We start from the raw sequence: 25,511 nt of genomic DNA, 5'->3' as shown, positions 1-25,511 counted from the left end.
GATCACACCAGTCACATGTTGCAGCATGTGTGAGGACATAAGAAGACCACAGTCCTCCACTATACTATACACTGCTGCCGTGCATGACAAATTGTGTGTGAGAGGGAGGGGGGTGGGATGGGGTGGGATGTGAGTGAGGTGGGGGGGTGTACCACAGCCAGCCCAGCCATTCCTCCTAAAAAAAAAAAAGAAAAAAAAGAAAAATGGCGTCTTGTGAAGCAGAAATGAAAGGAAAATAAGTGCGGGCGTGTGGAGAGTGAGGGGCCTTGGATCAGTGGTGTGATGCGGGGGTCTCTTCTGGGGTCTCTTCTGAGAGGGAGGCACAAGAACACGGAGCATCTGTCCCGCAGCCCGTCAGCTTAACACGGGAGACAATAGAGAGTGAAACACACAGGGGGGAGGGAGGGAGGAGGGAGAGAGAGAGCGAGGGAGGAGGTGCTCCTGGCTGCTGTTGTGACCCCCTCCTCCTCCCCCGCCTCCTCCCTCTCGCTCCTTCTCCTCCCTCCATTCCTCCCAGTCTACAGGCTCGTCAAGCGGAGAAATAAACAGAAGCAGAGAGAGTGAACGCGCGAGAGAGAGAGAGAGAGACGAGGAGACACATTCCTCTCCCTCCCCTCCCCCTCACTATCTGTCCATCTTCCATCCAGCTCCTTTCTTTTCATGGAGAGGAATTATCCCGCTGCAGGATTCGGAGATCTTGGGTCCGGGACGGGATGGAGTTACGACAGATCGGCCAAAGCAAGGTAAGGGTTGGAGCGAGGAGGAGGTGGGAGGAGGTGTGGGGGGTCACAGCATCACCAGCAGCCGTCCTGCACGCGCTCGTTCAGGGGCATCCACGGCGGCTCCTCCAGCCTCAGGTACACATGTATTGTCAGCGAGAATGGAGGAGGAGGGGGGAGGAAGAGGAGGAGGAGGATGGAGGTCTAGAACGAAAGGAATGCGATGGAAGGTTAATTGTGATAGAGACAGAGGAGAGGAGGAGGGGGGGGCACACGGAGGAGGTGTGTACGAAGAGGAACCGGGGGTCTGGAGTTATTCAGATAGAAATAAAATAGGAATAAACTTGATAGAATTATATTTTAAGGGGTATTTTATTTTAGGGGCTGCATTGTTATCTCATCCCCCTCCGCGAGCTTTTGTCTGCTGTGCATGACAGGATCAGAACCGGGCTCCCAGGTACTGTCTGGACCACCACTGGTCCATGACAAGAGAAAACTTCCACTCGAATATTCTATTTCAATCGTTGTCTCCTCAGAACTGTAGAGCCAGTGGATTTATTTTTTGATCGACAACTTTCCCTGGATTTTCCAGACAGCCCCTGCCAATCCGAAGCATTCCCAAGCCAGAGTGTTTCAGTTAAAATCCACACCTTTACCTGCAAACATTATAAATCCACTTTATTGTCACTTTCTTGAGGGACAGCGTCAGAGTCTTCCTTCCCTCACGATCGAGGTACAAATAAAAGTAGAAACAACTGTAACTGTGAACATAATGTATCTTTATTTTCTATTTCGGGAGGATAAGTAAACAGTGAACTACGGGGCGTCACGTGACAGACCCACCGCGTACTTTAGTGCGACATAAGAGTTGGATTTAGACGTTTTAAAAATGTGTAGAATATCAACATGAAAGTGTGTTTACACAATAGTCTGCAGACCGTCCGCGGATGGAACCGTCACCGCGGCTAACGCGACAAGCTAACAGGCTAATCGCTCAACAATGACAGGTTTAACGTCGTCGCGAGAACAAATGACTGCGTCTCTTCTCGCGCGGAGAGTCGGACGCGCACGGAGCAGTCGGACGGGAAGACGTGTCGAGTTTCTGTTCCTGCGTCACCGTGTGTGCTGTGTCGGAATGAAGCGGAGGCCTGCAGCCATTGCTAGCTGGGAGGTAGCGAGGGGTTAGCATTGCCCCACGTTAACGGTCGCCTTGACAACCACATCAGTCTTCCATCCTCTGAGCGCGTCTCTGTTCGACGGTTCTGTTGCGCTCCTTTGTTTGGCGCTGCTTACTTTAGAAACTGGATTCGGATTTATTTAAAAAGTATATCTTTGCGTATAGACAACGTCAGCGGAGATCAGAGCGATTTAAATATCCAAAAATAACAAAGAAACTAACATTTTACTTCTAGTTAATCTGAGTTCAATGATAAATATGATGGCCAGTAAACCAACAAAAATGACATCAATGATAAAGGCTGGATCAAAGGCTACAAAGGACATCTATTTAATCTGCATTTAAATCATGATTATTTCCCATTAATTATAGTCACTACTTGGTTTCATTATCGACACACTCTCTTATTCTTACTGAGTGAGTCACATACATTTATTTATAGTGATTGTCATCATTCGTTTAAAGACTAACCGCTAATGATGTTTTAATGTGTAGAGAAGACTATTTTATTTTTTTCCAGGTCCGTCCATCTGTTGTTGCATGATTAAAAACAGACCAAGGGTGGACAGTTACATTTCCTCAGGCGTTACGTTTTATAGTGGGACTGTTCTTAGGGGCCGTCAAGCCAGAAGATAGGAGCACAAAACATGATGAAAAACTAAAAACGAAACAAAAAGAAAGATATAATATTCAGTTTCAAGAAGTGAATAAAACTAATTCAAATATTCAAAATTTTAAATGTATTGAATTTAGTATATCTCTCTTTCTCATTTCACTTTCCTATTAAAAAAAGGAAAATATATGTAAAAGAAGGAGGAGAAAGGTCCTAATAAACAAGTTATATTTTATTGAACAAGTAAGTATTAATAATATGAATAATAGAATACTAAAAATATACATTTGTTCAGGATTATTCTGATCATCTGACCCTGAGAGGACCACATTTAAGCAGCATGTGGCCCGTGGGCCAGTTCTGAATCAGACTCTATTATTCTGTTTGTAATTCAAATGTATTTGTTTATAAATGTCAATGATCATAAAAAAGCCTCACATTAAAAATACATATTACCTGAAATAATTTGAATGAAACCTGGCTTCTCTCTGACCAGAACATGTTCAGTTATTAAACTTTGCCCGGATCAAAAAAAACTCGATGGGTTCATTGAGCCATTTCAATTTTTTCCGAGAGTGAAGATCCCGCTCGGTTCCGTGCGAGTGACTCAGCAGGTGGGCTCAGAACCACTAAGTGCCACTGGGTGTAGCCAAATATGAAATCTCCTCTTCATCAGAACACAGGTCCGGCACAATTAAGGCGTCTGCAGCTCAAGCCTGAGAGAAAAGCGCTGTCGGTATAAAATATAGGATTAGAGGACGGAGAAATGAAAGCGAGGTGCAGCTCCCCTCATAAGTACCACAAAACTGCTCTCCCTATGAGATGTGTTGAGAATGAGAGGATATTTTAAAGGTCAGAATATACAGAACAAAAGTGTTAAATGTAAAGCGAGCGCTATAACTTCAGTGTTGAGCGTAGGTGGAGTGTTAACTATAAAAAAAAATGTGTACTGAAGATGAATATCTACTTTAATTTATCAGAAGAAATCTGGAAAGACTGACCGATATTATGATCAACATTTTGGTCTTTTATTGGACTTTGATTCTAATGATGTCCGTGTGAAATCAACATGTGTTCCAGTGTGCATTACAAAGTAGGTCATACGTTAAGGTGGCCAGAACATAATAGTTTTAGTGAAGCCTCCTTATGCTTTAAGATGTAGAAAGTCATCTAGCAGTTGAGCAAGTGGAGTTTTCAACCTCCTTTTTGTGCCTCCCTCTCTTACTGAAGCATGCTGCTTCACTTCATTTTGGTCCAGCAGATCTTTTCAAACATATTGACGAGTTGTGAATGACAATAACACCCCAAAAACCGTTAAGCTACTCTCCATGTATCCGACACTGAATGTTGCTAATTCTTTCACGTTCTGAGGCGCCCTCATCACACGGTAGTTTGTGTAGCGTCTACAACATCTTAGAAGTAGCAAGATTTGCATCGTTTTCAGAGCTTACAAGGTTGGCCTTTTCCAAAATCTAAATCAATATCTATATAGTGAACATATAAGTATTTGTGTAGGTGATGCTGAGGAAGGTGGGCTGGTGCAGTCACTGGTACATCCTTATATAAAAAGTGCTAAAATCACTGACACAAACCCTTTATACTCTTGTATCAAAAAGAGCTAAACTCTGAAAGTGATGTCTTGGGGGAAAGTTGTTGACTCCGCAAAAACAAAATTCAATTCTTCATTACAAAGCCAGAGAAAAGGATACAATGTGTGGAGGTACTCCAAGGGTACTTCAAGGTTAAGAGAAGGTTCCAACACAATTCTGAAATAACACAGTACATTGTTACTTTTAACATTATTAGAGATGACTCACCACAATAAGCTGTTAGAAGACGAGTCAGTCTGTTGGACGATCAAGTTACTGTCAAAACTAAACGTTTCCAGGTGGCAGAACACACAGGGATTTGTAGATTGTTCCACGTGGGTCAGGTTTCCTTCAGAAATTAAAATGTAACGGCACAAAGTGGGACCTCCACCATATTAGGCAGATAGTCAATATGCTGTTGTTGATGGATGTGGGTCGAGAAGACAAAGACAGATGCGGAGACACATGTCAGAAAGCAAAGGGTTTGGAGCAACATCGTCATAAACAAAAACCCTCAAGTGGTAAAATTCAAATGAAAATGGCAAAGTATAATATAAAAAGCTCATATAATTATAATTAAACAAGAGCCTTCGAAATGAAACACAAACAAGTGACGATAAGCAGACCATTCAAATAATCAGTTAACGTTAAATGGAAGTTTCTTTGTATCAAATTTGAGATAACGGCAGAGTAGGGTACTGTTTCAAATTTATTGGCCTCCGATAAAACAATGATATCTCACGATAAAAGAAATCAAACCCGAAGATAAGAATGTTCGTCATCTCCAGCTTAATTTTAGTTCTGGCAACTGAAAAATCATTCATTTCTCAAAGTCCCTCTTTAGTTCAAACATTGTCGAGAAACCACACTTTCACCCCTGTGAGGCCACTTTCAACGGTCTGTTTATTTGGTGTTATACGCTCAAGATCACAAGTTGTTGCTATTAATGACATTTTTGCTATTAATGACATTTTTGAACACTGACTCTTGTGAGGTGTTAATGAAACATACCTTTTATTTGTAGCCTGGTGTATGGGAGCTCCAGGTCATCCCACCCCGACTCAGAGCTGCTCCACCGGCAAGCCTATGGCACCCCACACCCCCTCCAGGGCTATGCAACCAACCACCACCCAGGAAGCTCTAGGCAGGCAGGGGCCTGGGGCGCCGCTGGACGCACGCTTGGTGAGAATTATCATTCAATGACCAATTGTACAACTATTTTGTCAATGCTGAGTTTATGAAATACATCACATGTGTTTGATCCTTTTATGATGAATACATTTGCTTTTATTTGAGTATAATGTTTAAAATGAGTCAGTTATTACAGGAGTTCTTCGCCTCAGGTTTTACTGAAAGTAAGTGTTTTTTTTTTGGCAGTGTGAGGGTTCAAATATTTCTTTAAATTTAACAGAAATACAATAACAGGAAATAAGTTGTAAACGTTTTTCTATTAACCCTTGTGTTATCTCAGGGTCAAGGCCAAGGCCCGAAAACAATTGTGTTTTTTGTATTTTTTCTGAGTCAAATTGAACGACCTGCACCACTGCATGCAGTATGTTTTTATGCGAACCACAGAGTTTGCCACAGAGACAACACAAGGGATACCACAAATACATTTGTTTCCAGGCCTGAGATAGCACAATGGTTAACTAAAACACAATCCTGTACTGAATAGCTTTCCAGATCTTGAGCAGTGTTAAACCAGTCCTGGATACCTTCTGATAAATTTCCATGTTTGTTAAAAATATTCTGGGCATGAAAAATCCTAAATACTTGATGTACAGTAATTGTAATGGTCTACGGTTAGGGTGAGGTTTACGGTTACTGTGGGGTTTGTTTAACCCTACAATAGTCTTTGTACACATTTTGAGATTGTGAACAAAAAAATAGATAATCACCAAAATTTTGGATTTCAGGGGGGCTAAGAAATGAAAGTTTCATGAACTAGATCATGAAATAGTCTCTTAAGAAGATCTTCCTACAACATAGCAAAACATGTGTTTGAGTTTCCTGGCAGCATTAATCATCTGTGTCCGATCGCCGCCATTTTTAAAGGTGTCCTCATGCCCAGCCCTCAACATGACATTGACCCTCTCTCCAAATTATGCAGGCGCTCCATCTACGAGCCCAGCTAACTGGCTCCATGACAGACAGGACGTTACGAGTCTAGTGGCCAAGTTTAAGTTGAGCCAAAGAAACATTATAAAAAGAAAAAGTACCTGTTTAAAAGAGCCAATACTTAAAGCGAATACATAAAAAAAATGGGTGTTGTACATAATTAATAATGGATCACATACTCTGAACATTAATTTACATGTCTTGATTTAAATATTTGTAAAAATGATTTTAAGGAATTTATCCTCTACTTGGTAACAGTTGGTTAACTCCATTTATCCAAAATCCAGCGTTGATTCTGGCTGTGGTTTGACATTCTTAAACATGCTTACAGGTAAACCCAGACCAAGATTCATGAGGTAAAATAGGGCCACTTAATTGTCCACAGGGACAACCCTAATTGCTTTTGAAACTCTCCATGGCAGCCTTTGGCCCTGGATTTTTCCTCACGGGGATTAATAAAGAGAATTAAGTTTTAATTAAGACAAAGAGGGAAGCAGTGTCTCTGTGCAATGTTCAGGTCTCCTGTCACTGAACATTTTTCAGGATTGTCGGTAGTAAAAGCTGAAAGGCGGATTCCACAAAATGCTATTTGTTTTTGAAAAGCTCCATTTATGTGATTTCTGCATGTGATTTGTTTTGTTGCCAGGCCTGTCGGGGCTGTTCGACGCCGGACTCCACCATGCCAGCCCCTCGGGTCCTGACCCGTCTGTCATGAATCTGATTTCAGCGCTGGAGTCCCGGGGTCCTCAGCACCCTCCCTCCGCTTCTTCACTTCTCTCACAGTTTCGCACTCCCTCTTGGCAGACTGGTGAGTATCAGCTTGTTAGCAGACTGCCAGAATTAGAAAAAAAAATATTGCTAGATTTGTTTGCAGAATGTATTTGTCCAGATTCTTTTCTGCTTTTATAATAATACAGATGTATTTTTTTGTTCTTATTTAAACATATATACTTTTATTATCTAAATTAACTTTGCTATGTTATGTCCTGTAGCAATGCATACACCGGCCCCAGCAGAGCTCTTTATATCAGGGGCACTTCCTGGTTCCAGCTCCTTCCCACCCTCCTCAGCCCTTTCTGCATACCAACATCCAGGGTCCTTCTCTGGAAGATCCTTCACCCCTTCACTATCCCTCCAGGACGCACCCACATATAGCCCCAACTCCAATGGTTTGCTGTCCCCTCATGATCCCTTGCTACACATCAAAGCTCCCTCTCAGTCCAGCTTGGGCTTCGATCGCTTGTTATCCTCCCAGAGTGCGGCATATCGGAGCTCGCAGGACCTTCAGGCACCTTCTCAATCCCAAGCTCCTCCCACCTCCTCCAGTTGCCATCTTCCCTCTGCCCAATTCAACTTGCTATCCTCCCAACTGCACAGCCAGTCATCTCAGCTCTATAATGCCTCCATGTTTTCGTCCACACCAGCTCTGCTGCCAACCAGCCACCCCCAGTCCCAGCCGGCACAGGAGAGGACCATTCCCCGTCAAGACAGTGTGATAAAACATTATCAACGCTCATCTTCAGCTCAAGCTCCGACACTCCCACTTCAACAGTATGTTAGCTGCGGTTCTGCGGGCTATCCCCAAATGTCAAGTCACCACCGACATGGTGGCCCTGGTTTGTCTTGCAGCCCCATTGGTGAGCTAAGTCCATCTTCTGACCCTAAGCCCTCTCCACAATCAGACTCACAGACATACCGACCCATCATTCAAACACCTTATACCACAGCCTCCAGCTCCTCAGTCTCTTCCTCAGGCACTAAGGGAGCAAAGAACTCTAGCTCCAGCAGTGGCTACTCTTCTTCAGGATCCTTGTCATCCTCTTCTCGTACACCCCACACTCCTCCATCAGCCTCATCCACTTCGTCTATATCTTCATCAAGCTCCAAGACCAGTACAGGGTCATTGTCTACTCCTGCTCATCCACAGCCCCCTTCTCAGTCAGCTCCACCGCCATTACCAGCAGTGGCATCTGCTTCTGTTCAACAGCAAGCACCTAAGCAGTGCCTCTCAAGCTATGGATCTCCACCTGTGCCAAAATCCAACTCAAGCCTACAAGGCAAAACACCTCCACAGCATACCCAGGCGTTCTCTCCTAACCAGCCTTCATCTGCACACATGACCCAGTCATACGGAGGTTTTAGCTCACCGCAGGCACAGGACCTGAGTTCAGGCACATCGGGCACTGGTGGGAAGTCATATTCTGGAATAGGTCCGGGAGGACGTTCTTTCTCAGCTGAGATAGTCTATGGTGACTCAAGCTATGGCTCTGGGTCACTTAGAACAGCTGACAGTCCTTCCTTGGGATATGGAAGTGCTCCAGGATCATCAGCTGGTGGACCTCCTTCTGGAGGGTCTACTCTTGGAAGTGGAGTTGGATCAGCGGGATCAGGAAGTGGCACTTCCATTGGCAATGGGGGTGGCAGTTCTTACCATGTGAATGATTCAAGCTCCTCACCTTCCATCAGTTCTGCCACCAGCCGACCAGGTTTGCACTCGCCTGCCTCTGCCCGGCCTGCACAGTCCCCTGGAGCATCGGGGGCCAGCAAATATATACCCAACATACTTTCCCCCACATATATGTCTTCACCACAAGGTTATACTGACTCACATCAAGAACAGAGCCAGTCCTACCACTCAACACCACCAAAGCCAAAATCAGAGACAAATATGCTGGGAGTGGAGCGTGCCCAAAATGACCAAGATGATGATGATTTCCTCATACACCATATTTTGCATGCTGAAAGCTCCAGTGGTCATCCTTCACAGCATCATCCCCCTCAACAACAAATACCCCAGCAGCTCCCAATGACCAGGGATGGAGAAGGCAAAGGAGTTGCCTACGACATGAGCAAAATATCAGAAGAGCGCTATCACCTTCAAAGTGTCATCCGTGCCAACAATACCACCAACAGTTCAGGCCCAGGGATATCAATTGCCGATGGTGCGGGCGGATTAAACAGTCAAATAGAAATGTCGAGAAAACAAACAAAATCAGAGTTGACAAAGTCCAACAGTGGTGGCGGGGTTGGGGACGGGGAGAGCCTCTCCCATACTGCTCACCCCCATCAGCAGCAACATGATTCGCTTAACTCTGTTAATTATGGACGTGGAGATCCTTATGCACAGCATCAGCATTCCCAACAATCCCACCATATCACCCATGTACAATCACAATCCCAGCAACACTGTCAGCAATCTCTGATGTCTCAGCACTCAAGACTACCACAGATCTCGCAGCAAACCTACCCTCATTCACACCATGGTCACATTGAGGTTAAAAAGTCCTCAGAGAGATCTGACAGTTACTTGTGTAGCACTCCAGATGTGCAGCAGGCCCAGCAAAGCCAGGTGTCTATCTCAATGATGGACTCTCCTACAGACTCTCCACAACAAAGTCACATGTTGCAATCAGTCCTTTCTCATACCACTTCTTCTAAAATGGACTCCAAGCAGCAACAACACACTTTAGGTCAACAGGCAATAATGGGTCAGACTGGAAGGGCAGGGCCAGTTCGGATGGACACCCAACCACAGGGCCAAACTTCTCAACTACAACATCAACTTCAGACTCAGAGCATGGAGGCCCACTACAGCCTTGGAGCCCAGTCAAGAGATCAATCCCAAGTCCCCCAGAACACGGTGTCTGAGCTCGACATGATAGACCAGTCGCTTTCACAGACCAGCAGCAGAGCAAGTGTTGGAGCCCTGAATAGAACTGCTCCCAGGGTTAGCATTCCAGTAGAAGAGGGTGTCGTTGGGGACAGTCATAGACAACAGCATGGTCTCGCATCACATCACCATTCTCAGCAACAAGCATCAGAGCTCCATGACTTTCTATCAGAGCCAAGTATGGGCTTGTCTACATCTTCTCATTTGCACCATCTCAACCAGCCCCAGGCCCACTCTCACCTACCCCAGCAGGCTCACTCTCTCCATCAGCTCTCACACTCTCAGCTGTCTCACCAAATGTCGACAAATATGAGAAGTTCCCAGCAATCACAGCCACAGCAAAGAGAACCCGAAAACCAGTTGCCACATTCCCAGTTGGAACAGCTCAAGCAACACCAGTTTGATGCAGTTAGTCCAGTTGGTAAAGGACCACATAATCTCAACCAACAAGAGCAACAACAGCGCTTTGCTTCTTTATCATCAATCTGCTTTCCTGACTCTCTATTAAATGATGAAGATAGGCCATTCTTTCCCGGGATGGATGAAATGTTCTGTTCAGCTGATTACAAGTCTAGCTGTGCTGGGATTCCTGGCCAAGGACAGGGAGTTCAAGAAAGCCTTTCCCAGGTACGTGGACCAGGGCCAGAGGGTATGGATGGCTTGAAGACAGGAGGCCCTGCAGAGCGCTATAACATGGTGGGTCATCACACCGATCAAGCCTATGCTCAGTACTGTCAGAGCCTTCAAGGGCCGGGAAACGGAAGTATGCACTTAGACCTTGAGTCACTGAAGACTCATGAGCTTCCCTCTACTGTGAACACTGACCAGCTCGGGCTCATCCAGTCACAAACCTCCAGCATGGGAATGAACTCCTCTGTTCCAGTGGACGCCAGTGTCAACAAAATGATCGGCAACTTGGGAGTGGGTGGAAGTTCCAATAATAGCGGCCTCACCTCACCCATCTTTTGTTCTTCTCGGCCCAAGAAATTGTTGAAGACCAGCTCATTTCACTTGCTTAAACAGCGGCGGGAGCCACAACCACAGACGAAGAAAACATATGCGCAAGAGTATGAGTTTGAAGATGATGAGGACAAAGCCGATGGTCCAGCTGATATTCGTCTTAACAGTCGACGCCTTCCAGATCTGCTCCCAGATTTGGTGTCAAGTTGTAGAAAGGTTGGTGGTACAACCAGCCTAAGTGGGATGAGTCCACTGATGGGTGATCTGGACTATTGCCATCCATCTAGCTATTCATCCCTTGGACACCCTCAACCACTCCTTCCACCAGATGGACCAAAGAAAAGAGGCAGGAAACCAACCAAACCAAAACGTGAGGGCCCTCCACGTCCGAGAGGCAGACCTCGTATACGCCCCCTTCCCGAGCCTCCTTACTGCAGGGGACTGATGGGAACAGTTCCAGCTGAAGGCAGAAGGGGTCGTGGCCGTGGTCGAGGTAGAGGCAGGAGGGAAGAAGGAATCGTGGAAATGCATCGAGATCTAAACAAAGCACAAAACCAGCTTTATCAGCAGCCACAGCAGCAGCACTTCAACCAACAGCAGCACCTGCAACAGCTTCCACATCTTCAGCAACAGCCAGAGTTACACCAAGCAGCACAGCAGCACCATCTCTTGCACCATCAGCCGGCGCATCTGCCATACCCTCAACACCAACTGCACCCACAGCATCAACAGAATCATCATCAACAGGATCCACAGCAAGAGCCGATCCCACCTCTGAAGGTAAATCAAATAAAGACACCAGCAGTAATCAATAGTGTGACTATAGTTGTGCATGCAATCGCACAATTACTGATGTAGAACAGATCATGATTAATAAATAAATGAACCTGCAGCGTGCTTATGCTGTCATGGCTAGAAAAGAGAATATTCAAGAGATAAAAGGAGCAACATTATTGACCTCTAGGAACCGATTATGTTGCTTTACATGTTAACAAACAGGGAAGTAAAAGGCTCAAAATGATAGTGTGTAGATCATACCAACTACAATCTTAACCTCTTTTTAGTTCCTTCTTTATTAATATATTTCTTCTTGAATTCCAGATTAAAATGCCTGTTTCGGCCATGACTTCGTCAGACTCACTGTTGCGAACAGACTCGCTGTCCAGTGCTGATCCGGTTCTATCCGACGGATCAGTCGGTTCAGCGCCATCCTTGGGTACAAGCCCAGGACCCAGTTCCACCATGGACATTGGCAGAAATGAACTCAACCAGATGCAAGAGAAAATGATAAAGCATCACCAGAAAACTGAAGAGGTAAAAATGTATATTCAAATATTGATGATAACTCAATTATTTGTACACACGGGTTACACACATTACATCTTGATTTTAAATGCTATAGTAATTTTGTATCCAAGGGAGTTTTTAAGAACAAAAAGTCCTTCGTCTGATTCCACCAGAGATTTCTAGCATGCACTTTTGAATGGACTGGCACAGAGACGTGTGACCAAAGCTGAGAGTTTTCTTGTTTCCCTAGAGAGATTGCCACATGGAGGAGTGTGGCAAAACGACAAATGTCTTCCAAGAAAATTGGAGTAAAACTGAATTTTCTTGAATTTAGATTTTTTTTGGCTGGAATGAGGTTCCTGTCACTCAGTGATGGTTTAAAGGGGCAACTGAATCCTTCCAGTGGACGCTCACCAGTGTACTGTATTTTATTGATGCCGTGACTCAACACTTGAGCAACATCGCTTGTGTTTACATGTCATATGTGGTTTTGCAATAAATATTTAATGTGTTTTGTGATGTAGTTTTGCTGAACAATTGCCATTAATTGTGGTTGAGGTTGTGGCTTTACAACGCTAGAGAAATGAATCAATGTAGCTGTAGCTCATAAAATATTACTTTTATATGAGTTTTAAAAACTGGATTCTCTGATTAAGTGGACCGTAGAGACCATTATAGTAGATTGAATGATCAAATATAACAAGAGCAAATATGTTGTAAATAATAAAAGTTAGTACTCAAATGAAATCCTCAATATTTTTAACCTTCGTATTCTCTTACTAAGAACATATAAATTGGTCAATTTATTGCAGGTACATTTCTCTCTCGCGTCCTAATGTTTCTGTTTGGCCACAGATGACGTGGAAGAAAGAAATGGAAGACCCTCTTCATCCAGAATCCTGGAGCAGCATGCAGAAACTCTCCAGTTCAGTAAGTTGCTTCTGAGCCTCTCCAAACCAAGCTTCATCTGTAATTTATACCCCATCTATCTCTGTTCCTCACACTTGAGCTGCCTAAGAGTAAAAAAAAAAACAGGACTATTGTCCACAAAAGGCAAATCTACCAAGATTTATATAAAAAAAAGGGCAAATATTGCAGTCCTGTTTCTGCGGATGGAGGTTTGGAAAGAAGGAGGTTATAGCTGACTGACAGCCAGTATTTTCTGACTGACAAAAGAGAGAGGAGAGAAATCACTGTTACCAGGGCAGCTGTTGCCACGGTTACAACGTTTTTTTCTGTGCAGGATTCGTGCTGCCACCTGCTGACTCCTATTTGTTATTACCTTTACAGTAGATAATTGTAGAGAACGAGGAGGATGAATAAGAACGGCTGCTACGGTTTAGTTTTTCTCATCGATTAAATGCTTTTACCTCTTCATAAATGTACGTTTTATAAATGGCTGTGGTCAATAGTACTGTCGTCCCTGTGTGCGTTTGTGTATTTCATGCTGGAGATGAAAAAAATCATAGATCTACCATTTGACAATATATTAAACATAAACGTGTTTGAACAGAGAGAATTTCTATGCTTTTCTGATATGGCCTGCACACATTATTAATGCAGTATTCCATGATCTACTGCCTTGATCCTTCTTGGATTGGAACACAGTGCACTGTATTAAATATACTGGACTGACCGACTGTACTCGTCTGTTCTGCACATTTATTACACTTGTGTCTTACGTTTGCTGCTAATCTGTGATACAAAAAATAACCTTGAGGCTTCTTTTTAATGATGAAGCATTTTGATCTTCCAACAGATAAATATACAAATAACATAAATGCTGCACGTAAAATCTTTGTTTACTCACGTTTTAATACCAGGCGATATATTAGCTTGTGTAAGGACACCTAGCGGTGGAAAGCTATAACTGCAGATAGTTATTTTCTTTTTACACAACATCCTGGATAAAGACACATTCTTCTTTTAACCTTCCGCGGATTATTCACGGACTTTTTTTTTCAGATGAATCTTCCGTAGAATTTCTTAAATATGTGTTTGTCATTTATTTTATAGAATATCAATTCAAGTAGATCACTGGCATCAGTATATTGAATGGTTACATTTTACATTTTAAATGTTTAAAATATTGTATTTTTTAAACATTGAGTTTAAAATAATAATTTAATAATTTCTATATTGAAAGGTCAAATAGGTTTTTATTTAATATTTGAATTCAATAGTTCCAAGTTGGATTTCTTAAAACATTTTAAAATACATTTTACACACAGAGTTTGATATTCTGATTACAATAATTAAAAATACATTTTCAAATTAATATTTTTATTTTATTTTCACATACATTATACCTAAAACTTTTGACATGAGGAAACAAAGGTTGAATGTGAGTCGCATGATTGACTGAAAGTTTGAAATTAACTTGGTATTCTGTATATGTTGAACAATAGTATTAATTTGTAAAATATTAATTTTTATATTCAATCATTCAAACACGCAAATAAATCCAACCTGTTTTAACATACAAAATATTAAATTAAATTATTCAATATTAATATATTTATCCTTTTCAACATGTAAAATATTGAATTCATACGTTTTTAGTATTTAGTGCTTGAAGAAAAATACAACATTTCAATAAGTAATTCAACCATTCAATATTCTGACGGCACTGATACACTTTTACACAACATTTAACTCAAAATGTAGAAAAATATCGGGCACAGTTTGCAGTTGGAGCAGGTGTGATGTCACCATGTTTATTTCTAACCTCTGCTGATGCTCTCACACAGGCTGATGACAAAACCTTCGACTTCAAACCCGGCTTCATGGCCTCATTTCTGGACTTCCTGAAGACAGGCAAAAAACCTCCGGATCTGGAGCTGGGACCCGACGCGGACGAGCAGGAGGCCCTGGACGTCTGCTCCTCACTGAAAGGAGGCATCAGACCTCTGTCTCCTTCGCCTCCCATCCCGCCGACGTCACCGCGGCGGCAGCCGGGCTCGTTCAACGAAGACGGCGAGGGCGACGGTACGAACCTGGCCCTCAGCAACTGCCCGAGTCCGTGCAAACCCCTGGACGAGGAGCTCAAACGGAACCTGGAGACGCTGCCGTCCTTCTCCTCCGACGAGGAAGACTCCGTCAGTAAGAACCAGGACTTACAGAAAAGCATCTCCTCCGCCATCTCGGCGCTGTACGACACCCCGCACTCTCTAGCCGCGGCCATGGCCTCGGCTTTGGCGAAAGCCCAGCCCTCCCCCGAGGAGCCTCCGCTCTGCACCCCTCCTCCTCCAGCCGTGCCCCCGCTGATACCCTCCGGCAGCATGGAGGACGAGAAGGAAGACGTGCTGACGTACTCTCAACAGCAGGAGGAAGAGGAAGACTTCGTCTCGCCATTGTCGAAGAGAGACGAGGAGGAGAGAGCGGCAGAGCCGGAGGTCGGAGAGGAAGAAGATAAAGGGCAGGGGATGATAACGGATGATGAAAGAAGAATGGGTGACTCGAGAAGTAATAATCGGGGGCCATCTGAGGAGAAGGAGGAGCAGGACGAGGGACGAGCATTCGAACATCAGACATCTGAGACGGCTGTTGTAGAAGGTTGGTTGTTGAGACCTTTTCCTGGTCAAAATATCTTTTAACTTTTTAACCACTTATCAATCAATGCATTGATCGATCAATCTGCTGCATAAATACAGTATTAATCGGGGTGGGAAACTTCATTTCCTCAGGGGCCACTTTACATACTGAGACTGTTGTGAGGGGCCATCAAGGAAACGGAGAGAATAAGGCGAATATGGGAATAAAATATGTAAATATTTCTTGTAAAAAGAAAAGCGATCAAATCTCTTTTTCTAAATATGTTATTAACACGAGAAGGAAAAGGGAAAGGAAATGCTTAAAAAGTAACGTTGGATTAAGAGTTAATACTATAATAAATACAAAATTTAATTGTTTACTGTCAGAAAAAATGTCCTCCATATTTTACTCTGACTTCATTAGGGCCACATTAATGCAGTCAAAGGGCCGCATTTGGCCCCCGTGCTGCACGTCTCCCATGTCTGGTTAAAATTATAATGAATTAATATCAATTAAAAAGTAGATCAACTTTTTGACGTTTTTGACTTCAGGTCTGTGCTCATCTCATCCTGGACTCTCATGAGTAACATCTGAAGCTTCATGACACAGAATCTTCTCCTCAGAGCCCACTAGATGGCGCTCTCTCCCTCTATAATGGAATGCTTTTAAAATTGAATTAGAACAACTTCTATAAAGAATCTTCTCATCTTTCATTCACTGAGGGTGTCACTTACTGAGCTCAACATAGGACACTGCTTCATGAAGCTTCGTGAAACCAACGCTACGAATCTTGGTTCATAGTTATTTGCTATTTGTGCTGATTTATTTAAGGGTTTCATTTTCGGTATGTACTAATAATACTAATTTAATGTATGTATTTTTTTTTCCAGAGTCACCATCAGGACCTGCTGTTGCTCCTCTGTCCTCCGTCTCCACCATCTCCCCCTCACCGCCCACCTACTCCTCGCCCTCCCCCCTCCCTCACCTGTCTCTCGCCGCCTCCTCCCCCCTGCACCTCCAGCAGGACAAGGAGCAGGTGAAACCCCTGTACCCCTCCTCGGACCAGTTCCACCCGGCCGCCCCCGTCCCCGGCACCTCCCCGCCGCCCTCCACCTCCCCTCCGGCGATACCGTCCTCGCCCCTCTCCAGCCTCCCCCCGGCCCAGTCCGTGCCGCCTCCGTCCACCACGCCGCCCCCGTCCTGCTCGGATCAGGACCAGGAGCCGGAGGCCGGGCAGGCCTCGCCCTCGTCGCCGTCCTCTTCCTCGCCGGCGTCGTCCTCTTCTTCGCCGCCGTCGCCCCCGACTCCGGACGAGTCCTCGGCGTCTCAGCGCCTCACCTCCCTCCACCTGGCCAAAAAGCAGGCGGACGCCGCCATCGCCGGGGAGAGCGAGGAGGAGGACAGCGAGAGCGGAGGCGAGGGGATCTTCAGGGAAAGGGACGAGTTTGTCGTTCGCACTGAAGACATCGGGACCCTCAAGGTGAGCACTATGGAAGCATATCAATGTTGAATGGTTGGATTTCACATTTCTAATGTTCAAACTTGAACTTTGTTATTGAAATATTGTTTTTATTGTTTGTCATATCTTTTCATTTTTAAATAATTCAACTTTTTTATTGGAATGTTGTTGTTGTTTTTTAGGTATTTAATTTGTTTAATTAAAACAATTACTTATATCTTAACTATATTAAAAGGTTTTCTTTTCATTTAATCCAATCATTTTTAATTCATTAAATTTTAAGGCTTAATTTGTTGTCTTTCAATAATTGAATAAAAAATAAAAATAAAAATTCCCAAATGAATAGATTGGTTTTTACACATAGATTTGGATTTTCTAACTCCAATAATTAAGAAATAAAATGTCTGAATTCAATATCTTTTAATTTATGGCCGTTCCAATTCAATATTAGAATACTGTCTGTTGGTGTAATTGTGCCACCAAACAACACTGAATTTAAAAGGCTACAAATGAAAAAAAAAAGAATTTTGAAAACGTATTTCTTAATTATTGGAATTACAATATCAAAATGTATGTATAAAACAAGATTATTCCATTTTGGAAATACATTTTTTGATGTAATCAGTTAAAAATCATTCACTATTTAACCTTGAATTCATAATCTCTATGCTTAAAAAAACCTTTACATTTGAAGATAATAAAATTCATCCAATTCTTTAAAAAAAACATTCAACCTTTAAATATAAAATATTGTATTTGATTATTCAATAGAATAAATATAAATTCAATGTTTTAATACATAGATAATTTAATTAAATCCTAATTAAAAAAAGTATTAAATGATGATAATGAACCCAATATTTCAACAAAAAAAAGTTTAAAATCAACCACTCAATATCCTGACGGAACTGATAAATCTGAGTACATCCTTAAAATATTCAGTCAAGAAAGACCTTAAGCTGTACTTTGTTGTGCTACCAGTTGGCGTTGCAGACCGGCCGAGAGCCTCCGCCCATCTGGAGGGTGCAGAAAGCTCTGCTCCAGAAATTCAGCCCGGAGATCAAAGATGGCCAAAGACAGTTCTGTGCCACCAGCAATGTGAGTCTCCTCATCGACGTCCCGACACCCCCGCAGATGGAATCAATAGTGAATAACGGCAGAGAGCGGCGCGCTGATGTGCACGCAAATTAGCCGGAGAGAGATCCAAACACAGTTCAATTTCCTCAAGGCAGTCCAAAGTTAATGAAAAATCTTTAGTCACGGATCATCAGGGGTTCGTTGGGATGCGTAAATTGAGAACTAACATGATAGTGTTTCTCTTAATATTCCCCTCCTGAAGATAATCCTCACGTTGTTCCTGATTTCTTTTTTTTATTAAATATTAAGTGAGCGTACAAATGGAAATGATTGCAAAAGACTTATATATAAAAATGGACACTCAACTATTGACGCGTATAAGTACTTTTTTTCCCTCTTCAATAATGGTTCGCTAAGTGTTGCTAAAGTGGACCTGACTGTGATTCTGATGAGCTATCAGACCCATTATGTTGGAAGTAACATGGAGTCCGAGCAGGAGTATCACCATCTGCTGAAGAAAAACTGGCGGTTCTTCACAAATGACAAAAGAGACCCGACAAAGTTTGGCAAAAATGAAACGTCTGATCAGTTAATTATGTCACCTTGCCACTATAAACAAGAGTTCTTCGCTCTCATATATTTTTGTTCTCTTTCGTTGCCAGATTCTGACTGTGTCAAACTGTTCCGAAGATTCTTTGATTATGACAATTTTTTTTTTATTTTTTTTTAATCGAAGACAAATATTTAAAAGGCAGAAAGATTTATCATAATGATATTAATCAAATATGTTTTTTATATTTTCTGTATCGATGCATTTTGAGCAGTAGCACTTACCACATTTATGGGTTAGAGACAACAGTTGCGTTCAAAATTGACATTGTTTAAAAAATAAAAATAAAAATTCATATGAGCCTAAACTTCACAGTACTGTTCCGATAATCTTCTATTTTTGTAAATAGAGTAGATATTTGTCCATCCTTGTTGGAAACGCAGGTTAGGTAAACTTTAATTAACTTTTATTTCATTACTAGAGTGAACAAAATCCAATGTTTGGATCAGAGCTTATTTAAGAGTTTAAAAGTTTTTTAGTTTTTTTTAAAGCTGGCCCTGATTTATAGCATTTATTCTATCTCATATAGTCAGAATCAAGCAAATAACTGGAAGCGCGAAGAGAGATTTACTTATGTGCTCCAAAAAAAAAGTAGAAATCCAAGCGGTTTTTATTTTCACCTCCAAACACTGAATGAAATTAAAGACCTATTCTTCCTGCACTCTGACGGCAGCTTTTGTCGCTGGATGTTAATGTCTGCTCTCTTTGTTTCCTTCAAGTATTTGGGATACTTCGGCGACGCCAAAATGCGCTACCAGCGTTTGTACGTGAAGTTTCTGGAGAACGTCAACAAAAAGGATTATGTCCGTGTTTGCTCCAGAAAACCATGGCACAGAGCCGGCCTGACCTTGAGGTGAGAAAGAAAAGATTATTTATTTAGATTTTAATCATCACCTGTGCTTCAGTTTTGATACAATCTAATGTCTTTCTCTTCTCCAGACGACAGTCTCTACCAAAGCAGCTGCCCACGGTTCACAGTCAAACTCCACCTCGGGCCGAGAGAGAAGACAAGAAGGAGAGGGATCTGAAGGAGCAAAGGGAGAGAGAGAAAGACCAGAGAGAGAGGGAGCACAGGGAGAAGGTAGAGAAAGAGCTCAAGGAGAAAGAGAGGAGAGAAAAAGAGGAGAAAGAGAAGCAGGAACGAGAGCAGCAGGAGAGAGAGCGTAGAGAAAACGAGTTAGAAAGAGAAAAGCTGGAGAGAGAGCAAAAAGAGAGAGAGCGCAGAGAAAAGGAGAAAAAGATTCTGCAGAAGCAGGAGAGCGAGAGAAGAGAAAATGAGCTGAAGGAGAGAAAAAAGAAAGAGCAGAAGGAAAGGGAAGAGAGGGAAAAGGAGAGACAGGAGAGGGAGAGTCAAGAGAAGGAAAGACTGGAAAAAGAACAGAAGGAAAGAGAATGGCGAGAGTGGGAGCAACAGGAGAGAGAACGAGAAGAGAGGGAGGCACGGGAGAGGGAGCAGAAAGAGAAGGAGGCGAACAAGAAGGAGCAGATAGAGAGGGAGGCGCAGGAGAGGGAGCGCAAAGAGAGGGAGAAGCAGGAGAGGGCCCGCCGAGAGAAGGAAAGGAAAGAAAGGGATCAGAGAGAGCGAGAAAGACAGGAGGCCGAACAGAAGGAGAGGGAAAAACAGGAGAAAGAGAGGCGGGAAAAGGAGCGGGAGAAGCGAGAAAGGGAGCGAAGAGAGAAGGAGCGACAGGAGAGGGAGCGCAGGGAGGAAAAGGATGGCAGGGAGAAGGAGAGGCAAGAGAAGGAGAGGCAAGAGAAGGAGAGACAAGAGAAGGAGAGGCAAGAGAAGGAGAGACAAGAGAAGGAGAAACAGAAGCAGAGGGAGCAGGTCAAAGAGGAGAGGAAAGGAGGCGTGGTGGAGAAGATGGAGGAGAGGAGAGGAGAGAAGGTCAAGATCGACGCCCGAGCCAAAGGTTCCAAGGACAAGGCGGAGCCTCCTCCTAAGAAGAGGAAGAAGTGGTTGAAGGAAGTTCCGACCTCGTCCTCTGAGTCTGACTCTCCCAGCGAAGATGAAGGTCAGCGGCTGATGGAGGGATTGGTGTGGAGGGCGACGGCCTCTAGTGGTCAAACATCAGATTGCACTAGTGAACCGCTTTAATCGTATAAAATCAGTTTTATTTTTATTAAAATTGATATTTCTTGCGCTTACAATTAAAATTTACATTGACAACCAAAAGACCACTTATAATAAATTAAATTTACAAGTTATTTCAACAATATTTCTTATATAAGACTTTGTAATGTCGACCAATTTGACCTAAAAAAGAAGTTAAAGTACTCGATTGTTGTTTCAGGACCAGTGCGAGCTGGGTTCAACAGCCGGGCCATGCGGGAGATGTTCAGGAGTTACGTGGAAATGCTGGTCAGCACGGCTCTTGATCCCGACATGATCCAAGCCCTGGAGGACACTGACGGTGAGTCGCCACGTCTTCATGCTCTCGATCGCAAGAACGAGTTCACTTCAGACGTCTGACTCTTCCTCCTCTTCCACCCAGACGAGCTGTACCTCCCGCCCATGAGGAAGATCGACAGTCTTCTGAGCGAGCAGAAGAAGAGGCTGCTGAGGAGAGTCAGCATGAGCGCTCAGCACCAGGTAAGACCTCCGTTATTCTCCGACCTATAAATGATGAGCGTCTTAACCGCCATCATCTGGTTCTTCTTCTTCTTCCGTTCAGGAGTCGCTCAATGTGTTCCCCAAGATGACGGCGGACCCTCTGGAGTCGGGGACGGTCAAGGTTCATCTGGGCGGGGAGATGTACAACCGCAAAACACTGAACCGAGGCAAGAGGAGTATTCCCAAACAACAGGTGGGTTTGAAGAACTTTGTGATAAACATATTCAACGTTAGATGAAGAACAGATTTTTAGATCCATTCATGCTTTTTGAAATCATATTGTTATTATACATTTTTATTGTTGTTTATCAAGTCATTATATAATAAGTCATGAATCTAGTCAGACATGTTATAATAACAACTAAATGTGTTTTGTCACAGCAGCAATATCACAAACTTTTATATAACTATAATAAAATAATAATAAATACAACAGTAATTACTAGTACAAGTAAAAGACAATACAGAAGTAAAGAAATGTGTAGGTGTGGTTTACTCAAATTCAACATGCAATTTGAGGTGTTTAAATATGTGTTTCCTGGTTTGCTGAATTTGGATATAAGGATCAAAGACAATATATTGTTTAGACTTGTACACAAATTAAAGATAAACAGAATAATAAGAAGGTTTAAACTGATACAATATTATATTTAGAAAAATGTTTGACTCCAAACTCGACAGGAATACTAGAGGCCTGGAATGTCACACTAATAAAGTAAAGTAAGTAAAGTAAATGTTATTTGTAAAGCACCTTTCTAGACCAGGGTCACAAACCACTTTAACAATCAAAAACAATATACAGCTAAAACCTCAATATTCCAGCCTTATTTCTACATTTGTCACTGGGAACTGATCGTCCATGCACCTGGCAACTGTTACAATACAATTAATAAGGTGTAAACGAAGACATAATCGAACTTTTAAAATAAAAAATACACAATTTCTATCAATTTATTAGATTCTTAAAGTCAGCCTCAATATAACCCATCACTTATGAACCAGGCATGGAAATCTGACCATTATTACTCAAGGACTAATGTCGAAAAAGCTATTATTCTATGATTCGTACATGACACAGAAACAGTGAAGTGAGAGAGAAAAAAAACACACAACGTTTCCCCTTTTGCTGACTAACTGTTTTCTTTTCTCTTCTTTAAGGATCTCAAGCTCTCAATTGAGACCTGTCGGATCTACAGTCTCTATCACTCCCTTCACCACTACAAGTATCACACCTTCCTGCATTGCAAGAAGGAGGTGAGAGCTCAACTCTTTTTCTGACCTTAAAACAGGAATGAACATTTATGTAGAGAGCACGAGCGCTGGAAGAAGTTTTCTTTTAGTGGTGTGTAGTCCGGTGAAGCTTCATGAAGCAGTGTCATTATTTTCAGAGACCACTTGATGGCGGTCTCTGCACTATTTTCCTTTGTTTTGAACAACTTTTCTAATGGAACATCACATCATTTTTTAAACTAACGACGCAACTTACTGACCTCTTAACAACATGCTTCATGAAGCTTCATCAGACCATCACTAGTGTTTGGATGTTTAACAAAGGAATTGGATGTTAAAAAGGGAGCCTAGATAGATAAATAGAAACGAGTGTGGACAATTAAACTTTTATAATTCATCTCTTTTGTAACTGAATTTAACAAATGTCAATAACAATCAACTTAAAAAGGTTTTTATTAAACCTAATTATATAATGTTGTATGCATTTTATTTAAACAAAAAAAACATTAGAGAACTATAGATAAACAATTTCAGAACTATTTTCTTATTATTGATTAGAAACTAAGGTCCTAAAACACAGATTTTAAACAAGTCATAACAGTTTTATGGCACTTAATCCATACACCAACATGGCCGTAGTATCTGTGACATCTATTTACTGTTACTAAACCATGTGTTTGGAAGCCATCTTGTTGATCATGTACGTGGGAATTGACACGAGCACTAAAAACTTGACAGGAAATGTAGACACTATTCAAGAGAGTTTTTTACAATCACTTGTCAGTCAAGTCAACCACGCCCACTATTATGCAAATTTACAAATAAAGTAAAAGAATACGTAAAATCCCCCGGGTATAGTGTTTGTTGATACATTACCTATGTTGCCTCAAGTGGTTACTCGGTGAACTGCAGCTTATTTCATTTGCATTTGTATTTCTCTTCTATTTGGTTCGTTTTTGCTGCTTTTAACCTGCATTGAGGGACAACCTTATCTTGTATACTTTCACTCACAGGAGTAAATATGTTTGAGGATGGAATTCTACTAACACGTGTGTCTGTTCAGACGGACAGCATCGAGCAGGCGGCGGAGGATCCCGGCCAGGAGGAGGTGGTGCAGCAGTGCATGGCCAACCAGAGCTGGCTGGAGAGTCTTTTCAACTCCTTCATGGAGCTCCTGGCTCTCAGCACCAAAGCCTGAAGGACCAGCCAGTGTTGAGGATTTCACTTTAAAAAAAAGTATTTGTTGTTTAAAAAAAAAAGAAGTATGGGGGGCAGATCGTCCCGACCGCAGGAGGAGGTCGTAGTCGTGAATGTGAAAGTTAAGAGACGGTGATCAAGCACTTTTCGTGGAAGGCTTACTGAGTATTCAAACACACACATGCACTCACACAGACACACACTGTCTATAAGTAATGCATTGATAACAAGTTTGTATTATTTATACATTTTTGAAAAAAAAAAGAAAAAAAAAGAAAAGGCACTCTCAAGATTGTTGGCTCATTTCTGACTGAAGAGGTGTACATATGATGAACCTTCTTCTTTTCCTTTTTGCTTCTGTCACCAACAGAGATCAAACTAGCGCTGACCGGAACATGTTTCCGGAAAGACTATGTAATAGTCTCCTGTTCATACCTGCCTCACTTTGAAAGCGGTTGAGATTCAGGGGTTTAATGTATTTAAAAAAAAAAAAACCAAGCTGTGTTCTTTCTGTTCGTTCTTGAAAAGAAAAGCAGAGAGATCAAGGAGATGGAGAATAAAAAAAAACAATAGCACGACTTTCTAAAAGAAAGTGTCGGCGTGAAATGATCCAAAAGCATTAATGTGTGTGTTTTAACGTCAATGTCATTTTTATCTGTTTGTTGTTGGTTGATATTTGCCATAATTTGACCTCTCGGAGGAGATTCTTGCAGAGCATATTTGTTGTTTTGATGTGTAAATAGTGTACAGCTTCTTCATTCTCTAGTTCCCGGTTTCCTCTTCTGTACATGAAATTCCTGTATTTGACAAAGTAAAGTAAATAAAAACTGCTCCAACGGCAGATGTGATGATGATGAACAAAGCTTAATTTTTGTGTCATTAGCCTTTTGTGTGGGTAGATTTGTGTAGATTGGTGTAAAAAAAAGTGTGCATTTATACCGTACTAGCTGCGGGAAAATAAATTAAAAAATGTTCAATCGAAGAAGGAAAAAAAAATGCCCCAAAATCAAAAAATCAAAAATCAAATATAAAATGCAGCAAAACCGAAGTTCAATATCCAACAGACCAAGTGAACACAAATACATGTTGAGAATGTTATTTTCTAAAAAAAAACAACCTTTTTTCTTTCCAAAAATAAACGTCTCCAATTTTTTTTTCTAGAAAAATCTGCAAAGCCGAAGTTCAATATCAGGCGGACCAGGTGAACACAAAAAAATGTTGCCCAAATTTAAAAAGTGTGATTTCTGCAGTCTCAAAATAATGGAAAGAAATCAACATTTTTTCATTCAAAAACGTTATAAAAATGTGCAAAACTCAACGTCTCTAAAAATGGAAAAACAAATGCCTCAAAACCGAAGTTCAAGTTGTTAACACAAATAAATGTTGCCTAAATTTTTCCAGGGTATTAAAAATACGTATTGAAACCAAATAAAAAGACAGCCGGACCCAAACATGGCTAAGCAACAATGGAAAATAACCATGTTTTATGAAAACCATGATAAAAAATAATTTAACCTAACTTAAAGGTAATCCAAAGTAGAACAGAAGAAAAATTCAGACGTGAGGTACCGTACAAGGAAGGTAACAATCTGGCGCCTGTTGCTGGGGAAATAGTGGAATTTAAGCTGCACAACTGTATTTTAGGAGCCACAGCTGC

General features: G+C 42.1%; 1 protein-coding gene across 1 annotated transcript; it reads left to right on the top strand.

Annotated features, from left to right (window-relative positions):
• The first annotated feature begins 169 nt into the window (after positions 1-169).
• Positions 170-24,708, top strand: prr12b (proline rich 12b). Its single transcript, XM_087810144.1, has 17 exons — positions 170-290; positions 328-743; positions 5,123-5,280; positions 6,863-7,024; positions 7,209-11,626; positions 11,948-12,160; positions 12,989-13,063; positions 14,884-15,688; positions 16,558-17,147; positions 18,108-18,224; positions 19,533-19,666; positions 19,753-20,828; positions 21,108-21,227; positions 21,309-21,406; positions 21,489-21,620; positions 22,586-22,681; positions 23,721-24,708. The coding sequence occupies exons 2-17, from the start codon at positions 661-663 to the stop codon at positions 23,853-23,855; spliced, it is 8,412 nt and encodes a 2,803-aa protein (XP_087666270.1). The 5' UTR covers positions 170-290; positions 328-660; the 3' UTR covers positions 23,856-24,708.
• Positions 24,709-25,511: the final 803 nt, after the last annotated feature.

Source organism: Callionymus lyra, chromosome 15, assembly GCF_982586985.1.
Source record: "Callionymus lyra chromosome 15, fCalLyr1.hap1.1, whole genome shotgun sequence".
Classification (NCBI taxonomy): Eukaryota; Metazoa; Chordata; class Actinopteri; order Syngnathiformes; family Callionymidae; genus Callionymus; species Callionymus lyra.
The sequence above is the reverse complement of the archived record's forward strand: the minus strand, read 5'-3'. Positions and strand labels throughout refer to the sequence as shown.

Coding starts and splice junctions, on each gene's coding strand:
- prr12b (XM_087810144.1), top strand. CDS start 661: ATGGAGAGGAATTATCCCGCTGCAGGATTCGGAGATCTTGGGTCCGGG. Junction 15,689..16,557: donor TGAGACGGCTGTTGTAGAAG/GTTGGTTGTTGA, acceptor TTTTTTTTCCAG/AGTCACCATCAGGACCTGCT. Junction 22,682..23,720: donor TCCTGCATTGCAAGAAGGAG/GTGAGAGCTCAA, acceptor GTGTCTGTTCAG/ACGGACAGCATCGAGCAGGC.